Source organism: Leucoraja erinacea, chromosome 17 (assembly GCF_028641065.1).
Source record: "Leucoraja erinacea ecotype New England chromosome 17, Leri_hhj_1, whole genome shotgun sequence".
Lineage (NCBI taxonomy): Eukaryota > Metazoa > Chordata > Chondrichthyes > Rajiformes > Rajidae > Leucoraja > Leucoraja erinaceus.
In genome coordinates, this window is record NC_073393.1 from 4,468,932 (window position 1) to 4,489,002 (window position 20,071).

The 20,071-nt window shown below is 40.6% G+C and overlaps 1 protein-coding gene across 1 annotated transcript in view; it reads left to right on the forward strand.

The window, feature by feature from the left end:
• The window catches only part of tent4b (terminal nucleotidyltransferase 4B), a 42,212-nt gene that overhangs the window by 18,283 nt on the left and 3,858 nt on the right, over nt 1–20,071 (forward strand). Inside the window, 8 exon segments of the mRNA XM_055648406.1 lie at nt 3,061–3,181; nt 6,856–6,963; nt 7,587–7,715; nt 13,173–13,383; nt 13,875–14,001; nt 14,108–14,211; nt 16,228–16,415; nt 18,386–18,553. Of these exon segments, the coding sequence (XP_055504381.1) occupies nt 3,061–3,181; nt 6,856–6,963; nt 7,587–7,715; nt 13,173–13,383; nt 13,875–14,001; nt 14,108–14,211; nt 16,228–16,415; nt 18,386–18,553 (1,156 nt within the window).

Sequence of the window (20,071 nt, forward strand, 5' to 3'; positions counted from 1 at the left end):
CATGTCATTGAAAAGAAAGTAGCATAAGACTCTTAACGGCTTAAGTGGTGAATAAATGACCAGGGTCTAATGAGATATATCCCAGGCTGCCATGGATGGCAAAAGACATGAGACCTGGAGAGAATATTCTGTTGTCTCTCTGTGATTATTCTTTGACTTCTCTGGTCACAAGTGAGGCGCCAGACAACTGGAGCAAAGCAAATGTGCTGCCCTTATTCAAGAAGCAAGCAGGGATAAGCCAGGTAGTTACTGGCCAGTTAATCTCATGTCAGTGATGGGGGAAATTATTGGGAGACATCGAAGGGACAGGATGAGTCTATTCTTGGGAAGTTAGTTTGATCAGAGGTGGGCAGCGTGGTTTTGTTCGAGTTGTTTTTGTGGTCGGGACATAGGAGTACATTCGCAGATGACATGACAATTGGTGATGGAGTTGATGGAAAGGAGTGTGGTGAGTGAGACTGGGCAGGATCATAGCAGAAGGTCTGTGGAGAGAGAAATAAAACAGTGCATCTAACGTGTCTCAACCCACTACAGGGCAATACATCACTGGGTGGAGAGGGAATGGAAGTTAAGGATCATCGACAAGGCTCCACCGTGATATTTTAAGGAGCCAACTCATTATTGGCCTTTAGTATTCAGCAAGGAGAAGCAATAAAGGCAGTAAAAGGGCCATTAGGTAACAAGTTATTAGTGAAAAGCCTGTCATGGGCTTGCTTTAAAAAAAAAAAAAAAAAGCATGCTTAGAGCTGTGCGATATTCATGAAAAATCGACTCATTTGCTGATCTTTCTGAATGTGAGGTGAGGGTAATAAGATACCAGACAGAGTGGAATTGTGTTCCACAGAAGGCAACGATGACACTGAACTGTCAATTTAAAGTGTGCTCTGGCATTGTAGCGCTTACGGTCAAGCATTATAGTCTAGATATTGTGCTGACTTGTCCAGTGAGTGGCTGGTACTGGTGAATCTCTGACTAATACATGAATACTCCCTCTTTGCAAGAATGAGACTGCTGAGTGGGTTGTCTTTAGGAACTGCCAGAGCAAAGCATGTGCAGTCTTTGGCACTCCTGCTATTGTGAAAGTCAGTAATTCATCAACCTAGATGGCTTTACCTTCCATTGTTGTGATAAAAGTCCATGAATTTACCCAAACCAACCACTAAATGTATATGCCCAGCTGAAGTGCAAGATTTTCTGAGGCTGTAGGAAATAGATGAGTGCAATGAATTGTAAATAAGGCTTGCCTTCATCACAATAAAGTATGTGAGGGGCAGATGATATGATGCAACATTGTTGTAGAATGAGTATTAGAGCTCCTATCTTAACTTGTAGGGCAGCTCATTCTTCCTTTGAAAGTATTTGCCAGTGCTACGTTGCTTTGTATATATTTCTCTCCAGGTAATTGATTACAAAAATACACTTGCAGGAATTGTACTTGCCCGTTTGATCGCACTGGGCCTGTATTCGCTGGAGTTTAGAAGGATGAGGGGTGATCTTGTTGAGACTTACCAAATACTGAAAGGCTTGGATAATGTCTCTACTAGTGGGAGAGTGTCGAAACAGAATGCATAGCCTTGGAATTATAAGGACGTACCTTTAGAATGGAGATGAGGAGGGATTTATTTCCCCAGAGGGCGGGGAATCTGTGAAATTCATTGATCCAGCCGGCTGTGGTGGTCAAGTCATTGGATATTTTTAAGGCGGAGATAAGGCAGGAGAATGGATTTGAGAGAAAAACATAGATCAGTCACGATTGAATGGCAAGAGTAGACTCGATGGGCTGAATGGCCTGCTTCTACTTCTTTGACATGAACTTATGAATCAAAACCGTCACGATAAAGACCCAGTTACCTGGTGCTTCAACTGCTATGGTTTAGTAGTCAGCGCCATAGAGCCAGCCAGGAGAAAACCCGAGGACCAACACTAGTATAATATCACAGGTGGTCCTGAGCTGACATTGGGACGGAACTCCTGTGTTAATACCCGTTTGCTGTTGACCAGTTCTGTTAACTAATCATTAATTTGTTCATAGTTGGATATTAAGACTCCTTAATACAAAGTCCTATTCCTACAAGATAATTTTTTTTGTTCATGCTGGAATCTGATACAAAACAGAAAATGCTGGAAATACTCAGTAAGTGTGGAAGCATCTGTGGAGAGGGAAATAGAGTTAACATTTTAGGTTGATGATGTTTCATCGGGTCCATCATGAAAGATCATCAACCCGAAATGTTAATTCTGTTTCTCTCTCCACAGATGCTGATCTGACATGCTGAGATCTGTAAAGTTAACTATGATGGAAAACTTTGCAACCATCCAGTTAGAGAGAGAGAGAGAGAGAGAGAGACTGGCAGTCTTTCTTCAGAGTAATTTTTGTTTTAAAGGAAATCAAATTTAAGTTGAAGTTTCAAAGTAAGTATGTTTTTTGAGGGAAAGAAAGAAAGATGATGTTGAGTATATTAGCGTCCCTTTACCAACCTCTTGGATGGAGAAAATGTGGGTTGGAAGAAAGCTTAAGATGCTAAAAATGTTTCTGCTTTTTGTAAGGCTTGAAGCCATGAAAATAAATGTTATGACATTTTTATCATCTTTAATTTAGTTCACCCCAGATCTCTTTCTGTGGTTAAAGCTGTCATACAGGAAAAATCAAAAAGCAAGTAAAATTATTTGACAGCATTGGCATGTTCATATAAAGATGCTCAATTCAATTGAATGAATGTAAATATCAGCATATATAAAAGTTGTTTGTTTTGTGCTACAGGAAGTTTGTAGGTGAACATAGACGAATGTTTGCCTGATTTCAGTCAATTAGATAATGGCCGTTGCTAACATGTGCCATTTTAAATTTGGAGAATGTCCAGAACTGGTCTAGCTTGATGCATTTGTGTCTTATTTGTTTCCAAATCTTGGCAAATATTTGAAATGCTTTCATTTTGCCTTCTCTGGTCTTCAAATGTCTACATCATAATGAAAATTCTAGAGTGTTTTTTTCCAATAGATTTATATATTTAGCTGGAGTTAACAGTAATTCACTAATGTTCTTCATTCTTTACTATTCAGTGATATTGACTTAGTGGTATTTGGGAAATGGGAGATTTTACCACTGTGGACTTTGGAAGAAGCACTTAGGAAACACAGTGTAGCTGATGAGAGTTCTGTGAAAGTATTGGATAAAGCAACTGTAAGTACCTGATTACTTTTTTTTGTGGAACACTTTATTTTGAGAAGGCTGTAAAGAGTGCAAGGCATAAGATGTGGTGTGGTTCAAGAATCAGTCCAGCTGCACAATAAAAGGGGTGTTGGTTCTTACAAAGCACAGGATTAATGCGCTGAGCGTTGAGACAGGCTATGGACCTGAATTACATCACCAGAATGGCTAACTCTCAAGTGGAGAGTTGGCCATCTGACCAACATGAGGGATAATGGAGGTGGGTCTCTTGTGATTAGTTTGGGTTCACTGTATTCAAACACTCTTTGTTTCTGACTCTGCTACTTCAAGACACTGGCAATGGCTAGAATAAGGGGAAAGGTTGTCTCAATGTTCAAGTGCCTCCCTGGAGGTATTTGTGGCAGAATTCAGGACAGCTGGCAAGTGTATTTCTTGCCAGGTCATAAAAAGAATGTTAAACAGTCTTACAGAGGAAGGCTTGAAAGATTTCAGATGAAGAGTTGCAGAATGTCATCATGTATAAAGGTCTTCATACAGGAGCAGACAGGATTCTGGTCACATTGATCAGCAATGGTGAGTCCAGTTCTTCATTCCTTTTTTTTATTGCTTGTGTTCTCAGTCTGTCTCTTCGGGATTCAAGGCGTTTACCACTTCCATCAATGCCAATCACAGTGGCATAAGTTACCAACTCTCATCGTCGCTCCCTATTCTAAATTTCATTCTCAAACTCAGCATAGACTCGCCTGCTGCTCGCTGCCTTCAGTGCTTCCACAAACAGGCCGCATTTCTCACCTCGTGTCTGTTGTAAACCTGACAACTCCCTTCATGACTCCTCTCTCTGTTTATACGTGCCCCGTTTAAATATGAATGGCTTCAGGCATAAAAATGTATGTGAAAGAAACAAGAATGTGTTTGTAGCCCTTTAAGCATGTTCCATGCTTCAAAAATATAATTGTTGACACTTCATTTCCATTTTCTGTTGATTTCCTTTATCGTCGAAACATTTATAGATTTTCTTCTCTCACTCTGCAGCCCTCTGCGGCAGAGAATTGCAAAGACGCCCTGTGAAGAATTTGTTTGTTAACTGAGTCCTAAAATGCGTATCACTCATCCTGAAACTGTAGTTCTCTGCCTTATCTTTTCCATCCTTTATTAAAAATAATTATATTTGCTATCCGTCCACTCAGACCATGACAAGATCCATTGAGTTCTGGAAGATCCCAGCCAATGCATGTGTTATATCTGTAGCCACTTATTTTGAAAGCCAAGGGTAGGCCACGTAGGAACTTGTTGAAACTAGTAATCCAATACACTGCTGCTACACTACATCAAGGACTATTTATTTTAGTAGATTCTACAAATCTCTCCCTCTGTGCTGAGCCAGTGAAGCACTAGCTACGCCAGATGCTCTTTGGGTTTTAGTTCAGCCTTCAACAGATCATGATCCTCATTGGTAAACTGGTCACTCTCGGCCTCCCCAGAACATTGTCACAAACGGCCCCAGAATGTGAGACTTACAAAAAACAGGGCTGTGTCAGCCCCCTCTTATCTGTCTCTACACCTACGACTTTTTAAAGCTCAAATTTTAATACACTACGGTTTTTGTAACTATCCTTTGTTGCAGAAAAAAAAAACACCAGGAAAAAAAAGCTCATTGTCGACTCAGGAGGGTCATTTCCCCCTACCGTTCAAAAAATCAAAATTTGCTGTCCTTACCTTACATTAGTCATTTGAACTATTTGTGACTTCCTGAGGGTCCTCCCCAACCTGGACTCTAACCTGCTGCTTACTCTTCGAAAAATTGATTCATAAAAATTAGAGATTGACGCTGACTGCCAGGCGAGGGTATCAGCGCATCATTGGTTGCCCTCTCCCCTCCCTGATGGAATGTAGCAGGGCAAAGAAGAAAATACAGTTGAATTACGTTTTCTGTTGGGGGTTTATATGGAGGTTTCAACCCGAAACGTCAACCATTCCTTCTCTCCCAGAGATGCTGCCTGTCCCTGCTGCATTGCACCTATTCCCCCCCCCCCCCCCATCTCCCTTCTGTTTTGTTTGTGTCTGTTCTTGTTTTTTCAGTATTTATGTATTTGATACGTGTAGCTTTGATTTTCATAAAATATTTACTATCATATCTGTTCATATTTTTATTACTAGTGGTCTTACTTATTTGCCAGAGCTCTGGATCCTAGATCATATTTGAAATCACTGCTAGGGGATGTAGATAAAAAATCATATTCATTTTTTTAAAGCTAATTTCAATTCGGTTGGTTATCTCTTTTGCCCCATCCCCGTTCAAAAATAAACTTTGCTATTCTTCACCTTTATTGTTTGAACTATTTGTGACTCCGCCCCCATTCCTATCCATTGATTCAGAAAAACGATTGAATACCAATCCCATTTTGTAGGGATGGCTACAGTGAATACGTTTGCCTTTATATGGAGGTTTAGAAACCTCACCATTCCCCTCCAGCGATGCCACTGTCCTGCCCTCTATTTGTGTGTATTTACATTTGCATGATTTTCAAAAATATTTACCCTGGGGTCTCATACTCTCTAGTGGATCTCACTTACAATACTCTACCCAATCATTTTGCTACTGCTAGGGGATGTATAAATGGCCGTGTTCATGTTTTGTTTCAGTTCTGTGGTTATCTCTTTTCCCCATCCACTCTTTTCCCCATCCCCATCCAATCTATTCTTCACCATGTGTACACCATTCCTATCCATGTGTAAAACAAATACCAACCTTTTCTTATTGACTGTGTTGGATGAATCGGGTCTTTACTAAGGTTGTGGCGTTATCTCCTGGCTTCTCGGAGCCTTGCCTGCTGCTCTTGCTTGATGATTGAGGCTCCTCCTCCACCCCACCCCAACTTTCTAACCAACAGCAGGACTCATGGTAAAATGTTACTACTTTATTAATATTGAACAAAACAAAAATATCTTAACGTTCAAAATTTTATTTTTAAAGTCATAAACCCCAGCCAGCTTGCAGAAATCAATGCTACAAGTTCATGATTAGTTGTGAATATCAGTTTGAAGAAGGGTCCGGACCCGAAACATCACACGTTCCTTCAATCCAGAGATGCTGCCTGTCCAGCTGAGTTACCCCAGCTTTTTGTGTCTATCTTGCATTTACTTTGTGTTGGGTACGATGTTCTTAAATAATTTGTTATGATCCGATTATTATCGTGGGCATGTCATTCACAAGTTCCGTCCTGCCTCAGGTGGAATACTTTAACTGGTTCTGAAGTGCTAATTGTTAAAATGGGGCTGGGTCCAAGATAAGCTGCAATATTCCCGTCAGTACAGCGCTCAACCATACCAACCCCATTCCACACTTTGCCATGATATTTAAACTGTAACCAGTGAGTAAGAACTGGAATGACCCAAGTGTGCGGGAATTCATGGGACGGTTTGTACATTGGTAAGGAACTGAAATGGCTGATGTATGAGATTTGGTTATCGTTACCTTGGCTGTTGATTAAGTTGGGGATGGGGAGCGATTCGGCATTTCTTGATATGACTCAGTAATGTCACGCTGTTTAGTCACAACTCAATATGCATGTCAACTAATACTTTTTGTCAAGAATTATGTTCTAAAGAAATTAGTTCACTATTTAGATTCCTTGAGTTAATTCATTTACGTGATTTTTGGTTTCACTTTTTTTTGGCTACATCAGGTACCGATAATCAAACTCATGGATTCTTACACTGAAGTAAAAGTGGATATCAGCTTCAATGTACAAAACGGAGTAAAGGCTGCTCAGCTAATCCGTGAATTTATCAAGGTATGAAAATCTGCAACTTATTTGGTATAGATTTCATTTTTACGGGTGGTGCAGCTGTTTAGTTGCTGTCTTATAGCGCCAGAGACCCTAATTGTAATCTAGGAAATTAGATTAAATATCCTCATAAATACGCAGAGTTTAAACCAGAAAAATGCAAAAAGAATTCATTCACAAAATGTGCAGGAAGAACTAAGGAGAAGGGATTAAGGGAGAAGACACAGAAATAGTAAACACATAATTTGCAAAAGAAGCAATGTTATTTTTTAATATATAGAATGAAGGCCATTCTTTGTAAATAGGCACAATGCTGGAATAACACAGCGGGTCAGGCAGCATCTTTGGAGAGGAGGAATGGGTGATGTTTCGGGTCGAGACCCTTCTTCAGTCTGAATATTCAGGCCTGAAGAAGGGTCTCGACCCGAAACGTCACCCGTTCCTTCTCTCCAGAGATGCTGCTTGACCCGCTGAGGTACTCCAGCATTTTGTGCCTGTCTTTGGTCTAAACTAGCATCTGCAATTCCTTCCTACACAAGGCCATTCTTTGTGTTTTATTTCAGATTTCTATGAAGGATGATCATTATTTTGATCAGATGACATCTAATAAACCTCTAATTTATTTGTAGAAGTTTCCTGTGCTGCCATGCCTGGTTCTGGTGCTAAAGCAATTCTTGCTGCAGAGAGATCTAAACGAAGTATTCACAGGCGGGATTGGTTCCTACAGTCTATTCCTAATGGCTGTTAGTTTTCTGCAGGTGAAAAAAAACAACTTGTATGCACTTTGCTTGTCGTCTCTTCTAATTTGTTGTTCATATTCTCTTTATTTTTTTCTTCTTCTTAATTTTACCTCCCCCCACACACCATTCTCCCCAATAACACTTCCTGAAGATGAATTGATCTGTCATTATGGATGAGTCAATAGTAAATGTTAATGTTTTGCAACCTTGATAGTGAATGTTTCCCTTTCATTATTAGGCTGTACGTTGAATTAATGTTAAATAGTCATGAGAAAAAATGTCACTAGGTTTTGCCAACTAAGTGTGTGCAGGTATGTGCCCATTAAGTTTCCTTTAAAATGGAGAGAAATCACCCAAGCCCCAAACCTGTTATGATAAAGCCCACCACTGGCAAAGTCCATCGATGAAGTCCATCTCCGACGTCCTTGTTCCAGGGCCTTTCTTGATTATCCGTTTTGCCGGACCAACAGAGGTCACGTTGTCCAAGTCCGATGGTATTGCAACGGTCTGCCTAGGCCACCAATGGGCCGAGATTCTGATCTGCAAAGCCAATCTCTGATGTCAACTATGGAACGGATCTGCTGGCTTTGGCCGGGCCAGAGTTCCAGAGCCCCGGCTGCAGGAGACTCGTTGATTGCCCAAGGAAGTCCCGAAGAGGTTGAGATCGGCCGCCCCACCCAGCCTGGGCGCCACATTTTCGGGGGTGGGGGTTCCCAATGGGGGGAGATTTCATGTGATTGTGTGTGGATTAAAGTAGGTGCTGAACCATCGGTTGCGAGAAAATCAGTGGTGAAAATCTGTATTTAATTCAATAATGTCATATATACAACAACATTAAAAGCAAAAAACAAAGAGCTGAATGAACCCAGTAGGTCAGGCAGTGTCTGCAAGACAAGGATAGATAACGTTTTGGGTGGGGAACCCTTCATCTGGGGGCAACCTTCTCTGTCAAACAAGGGTCCTGACCCAAAACATCATCTGTCCATTCCCTCCACTGATGCTGCCTGACCCGCGGAGTTCCTCCAGCACTTTGTTTTTTGCTCGAGATTTCTACATCTGCAGTTTCATGTCTCCAACCCAAAACTTGCCTTTGAACAAAATGATATTGATAACCTTAACTAACCTCTTGAACATTTTCAAAAATCATTGAATCTGTAAATAAAAACATTGGAAAAGAGTATTCTAAATGTTCTTTAAATTTTGTTTGAGCAGGTTTTTTTTTCTCTGATTACACTCATCACTCATTGGTCTAACTGTAATGTTAAAGTTGTTCCCCTTTGCTTTTTATAAACTCCTTGAAAAATTAAGCCGTTTTTTGCAATTTTTCTCAATTCCTTCATCATTCAAAGCTGTTCCATTCGATTACCTCTCCTAAGCTGAAAAGGATATGAACCATATTCATATAAATGTTATTCATTTTAATCTTTAAGACCCCGACATCATTCAGTTGCAAAGACTCTTCTCAAAAGTCAATATATTTTGCTTATCGTGCGTTGCACAAAACTGAATAATGTGTCGTAATTGAGGGCTGACCAGAATGTATACGTGATGCCATTCTCATGTTTGTATTCCCCTTGTGATAAAAGCCAATGAGTCTTGATTTTCTTGTTGAGGCTGTACGCTATCTTTAAATTATTTGTGCACCTGAATACACAGCTCCCTTTGTTCTCGGGTTTTTACTTTCTCATTAATGAAAACCATTTTACCTCTCTTGGATTACTAATTGATCACTTGAATATTTCTCTCATTGGGTTCCATCTAACATCATTTTGGATGTTTATTTAGTTTGTCGGCATCCATTACTTTTTAATTTAATACCGTATGTGTGACTTAAGTTGTTCTCTATTCCTTTGCGTAAGTTGGTAATGCGATAGGAACACCAGTTATTACATCCTGCCAACCAGTCACTAACATAGAAACGTAGAAAATAGGTGCAGGAGTAGGCCATTCGAGCCTGCACCGCCATTCAATATGATCATGGCTGATCATCCAACTCAGTATCCTGTTCCTGCCTTCTCTCCATACCCCCTGATCCCTTTAGCCACAAGGGCCATATCTAACTCCCGCTTAAATAGAGCCAATGAACTGGCCTCAACTACCTTCTGCGGCAGAGAATTCCAGAGATTCACCACTCTCTGTGTGAAAAAGGTTTTCCTCATCTCGGTCCTAAAAGATTTCCCCTTTATCCTTAAACTGTGACCCCTTGTTCTGGACTTCCCCAACATCGGGAACAATCTTTCTGCATCTAGCCTGTCCAACCCCTTAAGAATTTTGTACGTTTCTATAAGATCCCCCCTCAACCTTCTAAATTCTAGCGAGTACAAACCGAGTCTATCCAGTCTTTCTTCATATGAAAGTCCTGACATCCCAGGAATCAGTCTGGTGAACCTTCTTTGTACTCCCTCTATGGCAAGAATGTCTTTCCTCGGATTAGGAGACCAAATCTGTACGCAATACTCCAGGTGTGGTCTCACCAAGACCCTGTACAACTGCAGTAGAACCTCCCTGCTCCTATACTCAAACCCTTTTGCTATGAATGCTAACATACCATTCGCCTTCTTCCCTGCCTGCTGCACCTGCATGCCTACTTTTAATGACTGGTGCACCATGACACCCAGGTCTCGTTGCATCTCCCCCTTTCCTAATCGGCCACCATTCAGATAATAATCTACTTTCCTGTTTTTGCCACCAAAGTGGATAACCTCACATTTATCCACATTATACTGCATCTGCCATGCATTTGCCCACTCACCCAGCTTATCCAAGTCACCTTGCAGCCTCCTAGCATCATCCTCACAGCTAACACTGCCCCCCAGCTTCGTGTCATCCGCAAACTTGGAGATGTTGCATTCAATTCCCTCGTCCAAATCATTAATATATATCGTAAATAGCTGGGGTCCCAGAACTGAGCCTTGCGGTACCCCACTAGTCACTGCCTGCCATTGTGTGACCCGTTTACTCCTACTCTTTGCTTCCTGTCTGCCAACCAGTTCTCTATCCACATCAATACTGAACCCCCAATACCGTGTGCTTTAAGTTTGTATACTAATCTCTTATGTGGGACCTTGTCGAAAGCCTTCTGAAAGTCCAGATATAACACATCCACTGGTTCTCCCTTATCCACTCTACTAGTTACATCCTCGAAAAATTCTATAAGATTCGTCAGACATGATTTACCTTTCAGAAATCCATGCTGACTTTGTCCAATGATTTCACCACTTTCCAAATGTGCTGCTATCCCATCTTTAATAACTGATTCTAGCAGTTTCCCCACTACCGACGTTAGACTAACTGGTCTGTAATTCCCCGTTTTCTCTCTCCCTCCCTTTTTAAAAAGTGGTGTTACATTAGCTACCCTCCAATCCTCAGGAACTACTCCAGAATCTAAAGAGTTTTGAAAAACTATCACTAATGCATCCACTATTTCTGGGGCTATTTCCTTAAGTACTCTGGGATGCAGCCTATCTGGCCCTGGGGATTTTTCGGCCTTTAATCCATTCAATTTACCTAACACCACTTCCCGGCTAACCTAGATTTCACTCAGTTCCTCCATCTCATTTCACCCCCGGACCCCTGCTATTTCCGGCAGATTATTTATGTCTTCCTTAGTGAAGACAGAACCAAAGTAGTTATTCAATTGGCCTGCCATGTCCTTGTTCCCCATGATCAATTCACCTGTTTCTGACTGCAAGGGACCTACATTTGTTTTAACTAATCTTTTTCTCTTCACATATCTATAAAAGCTTTTGCAGTCAGTTTTTATGTTCCCTGCCAGTTTTCTTTCATAATCTATTTTCCCTTTCCTAATTAAGCCCTTTGTCCTCCTCTGCTGGTCTCTGAATTTCTCCCAGTCCTCTGGTAGGCTACTTTTTCTGGCTAATTTGTACGCTTCATCTTTTGTTTTGATACTATCCCTGATTTCCCTTGTTATCCACGGATGCACTACCTTCCCTGATTTATTTTTTTGCCAAACTGGGATGAACAATTGTTGTAGTTCATCCATGCAGTCTTTAAATGCCTTCCATTGCATATCCACCGTCAACCCATTAAGAATCAATCGCCAGTCTATCTTGGCCAATTCACGTCTCATACCCTCAAAGTTACCTTTCTTTAAGTTCAGGACCCTTGTTTCTGAATTAACTATGTCGCTCTCCATCCTAATGAAGAACTCAACCATATTATGGTCACTCTTGCCCAAGGGGCGGCGCACAACAAGACTGCTAACTAACCCTTCCTCATTACTCAATACCCAGTCTAGAATAGCCTGCTCTCTCGTTGGTTCCTCTACATGTTGGTTTAGAACCTATGTCTTGAGTTTATGTTTGCTCTCAATGTTGTTATTTTCTCTACATAAAGCCTTTGGAATTTGAAATAAACAACATTTGGTAAAAGCTCCCTTATGTTCAATGCTAGTGACCTCAAATTAGGCAAGATTACTCAAACGTTATTTTCCTCCTGTTACTTTTCTTAAACATTAAGTTTGACTACCCGACTTATTTATTACCTGTATTTGTATCACTTGTATTTGATGCCCTTTCTCTGCTGTTATTCGTTTTGCATGCCTGTCAATTCCTCATGTATCAGTGCTTGTATTGTAATTCTTGTTCCCCTCTTATTTCTGGATTGTGATTTGTTTGTGTGATCACAACATAATACTGTAGCAAACACACTAAGTGCCTGAGTAATTCAGTGGGTCATCTAGCATTTCTGGAGGATATGGATAGGTGACATTTCGGGTCGGGAATTTTCAGGCTAAAGAGAGGGGTAAAGGAGTCTGAAGAAGGATCTCGACCCATAACGTCACCCATTCCTTCTCTCCAGAGATGCTGCCTATCCCGCTGAGTTACTCCAGCATTTTGTGTTGACCTTCTTGACCGGAAACATTGCCCATCCATGTCCTCCAGACATGCTGCCTGACCCGCTGAAATACTTTTTGTTTAAGTCAGGATACCAGTCTCTGCAGTTCCTTGCGTCTCCACAATACTGTAGTTGCTGTGTGATATGCTCCATCTCCAAAATTTTATTCCACTAAAGTTATCATTGTTGAGTTTTTTTTTAACTGAGTAAAGTTTAACCTGTGAACATTATTGCGAAGTTGCATTATTTGGTGTTATTATTGTGCATTAAACCAGCTAGATGATAAACAACTGGCCTTTGTTTGTGCTTTACCTCAATGCAGAGACTACATTTTCCATGACTTTTTTTGGAAGATGATTTGTTCTTTTCCATTGGTGATACTAGTCAAGAGATACTTTAATGTAACATGTTTTATACATTGGAATAAATCCTACCATATTTTCAATCTTCTGTCCATTTCATCCTTACACTCTTGTACAACTTTTTGTTAACTCTACAGCTCGCAATTATAGTAAATAACTAAAAGACTCGGGCTTTTGATACAAAAAAAAGTAAAAGTGCTTTTTAATTTCACAAAAATAATAGTGTCTAAATTGTTCCATATTCATTTGCTTGTAGTTACATACTCGAGATGTCTGCAGCTGTGATGAGAATCTTGGAGTGCTTCTAATTGAATTTTTTGAACTGTATGGAAGGCATTTTAATTACCTAAAGACTGGTATTCGGATAAATGATGGTGGCTCATATGTTGCGAAAGACGAAGTACAAAAAAACATGACTGATGGATACAGGCCGTCGATGTTGTATATTGAAGATCCACTTCAGCAAGGTACATTCTATTTTTTTTATAGGTTGAGAGCCAAATCTTAATCCTTGTAAACGTCACATATTTTGCAGTGGCGCACTTAAATATTTTCCCATTCATACCAAATGCTAATGGAAATGATTACCAGGTAGTGCTCTAACTGATGAACGCGACTCTTTCAAATGTCGGTGAAGTAAAATCCAAGAAATTATTCCTATCATTTCTGAACAAGCTCGTGCACTCTGGTAGTTTTGAGGCCGAGTGAGTGCTTTTTTTGTTATTATCTCTAATAGGAGTAGTTCTTTCCAATTATTGTGTGTAATTAGTAGGCGTCTATTAACTGGTTCCCTTCTGTCAATGTATACTTGACTGAAGGATGGTGTTAATGTGCGGGGATCGCTGGTTGGCACGGACTCGGTGGGCCGAAGGACCTGTTTCCGCTCTATATCTCTAAACTAAACTAAACTCAGCATGCCTACCGTGTAATATTAAATGATTTTTCTTTCTTTCCATAGGGAATGATGTTGGTAGAAGTTCATACGGTGCCATGCAGGTAAAGCAAGCCTTTGATTATGCCTACGTTGTTCTGAGTCATGCAGTGTCTCCTATTGCAAAGTTTTATCCAAACAAAGATTCTGAGAGGTAAGGGGTTGTTGTTAAGCAATTTCACATTAGCTGTAAAACACATTATAATTCATCTTGTAAGCTATATAGAATCAGCTACTGAATACACAATGTATTTTGACAGTATATTGGGTCGCATACTCCGGGTCACCCAGGAAGTTGCTGACTATAGAACCTGGATACAGGAGCATTGGGGATCACAGAACAGTGGTGATTCTTCATTAAACGGTAGGTTTCTTCTGAGTAAATCATTCCTATACACACGAATTTTCCAAGAAGATAAGTTAAATTAAATAGAATGTTGTTTTCTTTGTCCTTTCATTCCTTTCCTTTTTGTGTGTACGCGTGTACGTACTTGTATGTGTGTACGTACGTTTGGTATGTTAAGTTTAGGGATACAGCACAGAAACAGACCCTTCAGCCCACCGAGTCCGCGCCGGCCAGCGATCCCCGCACACTTACACTTTCCTGCGCGCGCGCGCGCGCACACACACACACAATCACTGTATACCCACACAAATGCTCTGCACACTGTACACACACACACACACACACACACACACACACACACACACACACACACACACACACACACACACACTAGGGACAATTTATAATTGTACCAAGCCAATTAACCTACACACCTGTATGTCGTTTTGAGTGTGGGAGGAAACCGGAGATCCTGGAGAAAACCTATGCAGGTCACGGGGAGAACGTACAAACTCAAGACAGCACCCACAGTCGGGATTGAAACTGTATCTGGTGCCGTTAGGCAGCAACTCTACCGCTGCGCCACCTTCCCGCCCAAACGTTGTTTTCTTCTTACTTTCCCTCTCTCTCTCCCCCCCCCCCCCCCCCCCCCCCCCCCCCCCCCCCCCCCCCATTGTTTTATTTCTAATCATATTAGTCGGTAGTTGTGTATGAAGGTGTTAACGTTTGGTATGTAGCAGTCATTTTAGACATGTCATCATGGGAGTCTAAATGTGCATGTCCACAATTGCATATTACCACTGTTATCAGATGGGTGGACAACTGAAGATGCCATTTGCCTCTCCTCTGAGCTGCCTCCTGCCAATCCAGCAGAGGCCTCTGCAGCTACATTGCAGATGTCCATAGAGATCAGCATCCCAGTGCAGTCTTTGGGTTCAAGCTCAACACAAATCCCCAGCCATGGCACACCTGGAACTCCAAACACCTGGACCACGTACCTGCCCTTTGCTTATCAGAGCACTGGTTAGCCCTGTTCTTAAGAGTTGATGTCTTGATGCCCAGATTACACCAGTTATCATGGGTGCTAGTTCATTCATCCCCCAGTGTGCAGAGTTCTGAGGTCTGAACAGGGGCGCCCCAGACCCTCAGTAAATGGGCACCACCCCGATGGAGGATAGTGGCTATCACCTGGCACCTCCTTTTGCCGATCTTTATTTATCTATTTAAAACATTTTTTTTTATAACCTCAAACTTAAAGTGGCTGCAGATTGGGTAATAATGTTATTTCAGCAAGGCAAGCTCATGAATTGACAACTATTTGTGCCAGCTCCTAGAAGATCAATTCTGTTTTTCCCATTCTTTCATCATAGCCCCATAAATTATTATTTTTCTTTGAAGTAACCAAAATTTCCATTTGATGTCACTGATTGTCCTTTCAGACCTTAAGTGCAGTTTGATTTTCCTTGCGTTTCCCTTGTAATGTTTGCGCAGAGCTTTAAATCTCTGTCCTCCGTGACCCTTGAGTCATTTGGTAATGGGTGTGGCATTCCTATGTTTACTATATATAAATCAGTCATGATCTTGGACACTTCGATCCAGCGCTTTCATAAACCATAATGTACCAGTACGCCTCTTCATATATCAACCATTCTTTTCCGTGAAATACTGCTCCCTTCTGCTACAATTTTGCGACAAATCGACTTCTAATTTAATTAACTAAAAGATTAATAAGTATAAAATCGACACATTTTTGAAAATGGAAATTAAAAAAATGTGAAAATCTTTTTAACATTTTAGAGGTGCCAGTCAGTATTCCGTACTGTCAAAAAAAAAAGCATTGCGCCACTCAAATCTCCTCTCGGCTTTCTTTGCTGCATTTTCCCCCCATGCTGGATAGTTTTAGCAGGTTTTGAGAATGTTTAGCCTACATTGTTTAATTAATAATATTTGGTGAATAACTGCAGTTCTTTACAAAAAGTAAAATTATATTAAGAGGCATGGCAATAAGCAAACTTTTTCTTCCTCCTTCTTCAGGCAATGACGTAACCTTGCTAGTCGGCCCACAACTGGATAAGTGCAACAACAATGTTTCAGAAGAATGCGCAGTAATAAGCCAGCCCAAAAGTAGGACCTCTGAAACGTGTCTTAGTAAACACTCTTCAAACTCTTCATCTGGCCCCTTATCCTCTGCATCTTCTACCTTGTCCAGTTCAAGTGATGTTGTAAGTTAACAAACTGGATGTTCGGTTAGATCCGCTACGGTTAAATGTATATGCTACCATCCCGTGGAGATATCCTCATGCCTTAGACATTCCTCGTGTCCTTCGTGTATTGTGGAATCACCTTTTTTCAGTTCTACGTGCAGAATCAGGCCATTCAGCCCATCAGCTCTATTCTGCCATTCAATCATGGCTGATCTATCTTTCCCTCCTAACCCCATTCTCCTGCCTTCTCCCCATAATCCCTGACACCTGTACTTATCTGTCAATCTCTACCCGAAAAATATTCAATTATGGTCTGAGGGAGCGAATTCCACAGATTCACCACCCTCTGGCTACAGAAATTCCTCCTTATCTCCTTTCTAAAGGTACATCCTTTTTATTCCGAGGCTATGGCCTCTTGTCCTAGGCTCTCCCACCAGTGGAAACATCCTCTCCACATCCACTCCATTCTGGCCTTTCACTATTCGGTAAGTTTCAGTGAGGTCCCCGCCTCATCCTTCTAGCGAGTACAAGCCCAGTGCCTTCAAACGCTCATTATATTCAAACGCAATCACTCCTGGAATCATTTTTAATTTGAATATTGCAAGCGAACAAAATAGTAGCATCGATTTTTTTTCCACTAGAGGTGGAATCAGCATTACAATTTTCCATGCAGTAAATTGCCTGTAATTTGGTTTGGGTGCAATGTGCTGTGTCAATTGTTTAAGATGCAATTCTGTTATCCTGACCCTTATTTCACATTAATTTAGTGATTCCTTTGAAAGATTAATGTGGAGTCAAGTAAAACAGTTTGCAGTCTGTTGTCTATTTTTAGTTTAGTTTAGTTTGGCTTATTGTCACCTGAGTTTCCGAGGTACAGTGAAAGGCTTTTTTGTTGTGTGCTATCCAGTCAGCAGAAATACATGATTCCGAGCAAAATGCCCACAGTGTACAGATGGGGGGGATAAAAGGAATGACCTTTAGTGCAAGATATAGTCCAGTAACGTCCGATTTAAAGATCGTCCAAGAGTCTCCAGTGAGGTAGGTAGTAGCTCAGGATCGCTCCCTTGCCTGATACCAGCTGAGAAGAAACTGTCCCTGAATCTGGAGGTGTGCGTTTTCAATCTTCTGTACCTCTTGCCTTATGGGAGAGGGGAGAAGAGGTAGTGGCCAGGGTACAATGCCTAGGTTAGGTTTGATATGGACAGATGGAGATTTTCTCCCCAACAGCTACACTAGTTAGTTTCTGCATTCTCAATCCCACCTTGTATTTTATCTTTCCAACCATATTGCTTTTTTTGTTGAGTTGTGGGTTTTTGGATTATTGTTGTGAGCTTGGAATGTTCAACTTAAGAAAGAACTGCAGATGCTGGAAAAAAAATCAAAAGTAGAGAAAAATGCTGGAGAAACTCAGTGGGTGAGGCAGCATCTATGGAGCGAAGGAATAGGTGACATTTCGGATCATTCAGTAACACAATGATAGACAAAAATGCTGGAGAAACTCAGTGGGTGAGGCAGCATCTAAGGAGCGAAGGAATAGGTGACGTAGCATCTATGGAGCGAAGGAATAGGTGACGTTTCGGGTCTCGACCCGAAACGTCACCTATTCCTTCGCTCCATAGATGCTGTCTCACCCGCTGAGTTTCTCCAGCATTTCTTTCTACCTTGGAATGGTCAGTTTATCAGTCTGGGCAGGATTCTTAATGACAAAATCTGAAAATGAATCCATTTGTCCACAAATGCATGCCTTATGGATCAAGCCCTATACTTTTGGTTTAGGCTTTGTTCACAAAAGCAAGTTTTATTGGTAAGTCGGTTTGCTAAATTAATAAGATGCTGCATACTTTACAATAAATTATTGGCACCATTTTTATCTCATGGAATTTTCGGGTAAATAAAATAGCATTAACGTCAGTAGGAGTTTTTTTTTTTTAATTTGCTCGTGTTTGTGCATAATTCTACATGTGATTTATATTTGTGTGTATATGCAGGATTCTGATGGAACACCCAGCAAAACCTCCAAGCAGTCTGGCAGCCACCAGTCCAATGCTAACAGATCAGTGCCACAAGAGTCAACAGTAGAATCATCCTCTTTGCCAAGTTCGAAAATGCAACACAACCCATCGAGCAATTCAACAAGCACCAATACTAAAGACCAGGTTTGCAATCATTTATATTGGTATTTGGATTAGCTCTAGGTCAGAGGAACTCTTAAGAAGGCTCGATTCATTGTTGATTGCCCTAACCACTTTGGACAAAATTGGCTTTGCAACCAAATTCTCACTTTGACATTCCTGCCATAAAGAAGGCACTCATCTTTAAAATTTGAAGGAATGGATTATTTATTTATTTATTTATCTGCATTTTTAAAAAATATATATTTTTATTAGAAGCGTAAACACTTAATAACAACACGGTTTGTTTATCAGTTACATTCATAGAAGCTTCTGTTCTTTTTATAGATTTTGTTTAAGAGAAAGAACTGAAAATAAAGATCTATAAACTAATAGAAAGATCTATAAACTAATGAAAAAAACAAACAAAAAAAGGGGGAAAAAAACAAAAACAAAAAAATTGGCAATAACAGTTTTGGAGATAGGTGCGTAGATTATAAGGTATAGTTATTCATCCAATCCTGAACTCAGGTTTCAGTCCAGCATCTGTGTTGAACCAATTTACCTCTTTTTAGAAAATCAATAAATGGCGACCATATTCTAACAAATAATTCTGGTTTGTCAATTAAGACAAATCTAATTTTTTCCAAAAGGAATGGATTTCTTTAACTAACAATATTATTTCAAAAATAATACTTTGGGTATTGTTAATATTGCGTAATTGAAATGGAAACAAAAGTGTTTGTGGTCCCTTTATAAACTGATGTTAATAACTTTTTTTTCCTCTGGCGATCATACTCTTTTGCTATGTACTTTGGCAGTGTATTTTCCGGTGGTGAGGTTTACATGAGCCAGTTTAAAGTCATGATACTTGTTATACTGTGTTCTGACATGCCACACTGGTTTCTTGAGTCAGTGAATAGAAAAAACTGCATTCGTAGATTTCCGTTGGGTTAGGTTGTTTGGGATGAGACATTTTTGACCTAGCAGCTTGTCATGTGCTTTAATAATCTTTTAATTCTTCTCAAGCTGTTGGACATTTTCCAAAGTAGAAATTTAAGTTGCAACATGGAAGCTGGCTAGTTGGTCCAGGTCCATAGCTCCTTGAAAGTTACAACACACATAGATAGTGGTAAAGAAGGCAAATGATATGCATGGCATTGAATGCAGGTCATAGCCTCAGAATTAAAGGGCGTTCTTTTAGGAAGGAGATGAGGAATTTTTTTTTAGACAGTGGGTGGTGAATCTGTGGAATTCATTGCCACAGAAGGCTGTGGAGGCCAAGTCACTGGATATATTTAAGGCAGAGATTGATAGATTCTTGATTAGTATGGGTGTCAGAGGTTATGGAGAGATGGCAGGAGAATGGTGTTAGTAGGGGGTGATAGATCAGCCATGATTGAACGACGTAGTTGACTTGATGGACTGAATGGCCTATTCTCCTCCTATCACTGATAGATAAAAATATAGGCCAGCACAGCCATTCATTATGATCATGGCTGAGTATCCAAATTCAGTACACTGTTCCGCTTCTTCCCCCCCCCCCCCCCCCCCCCCCCCCCC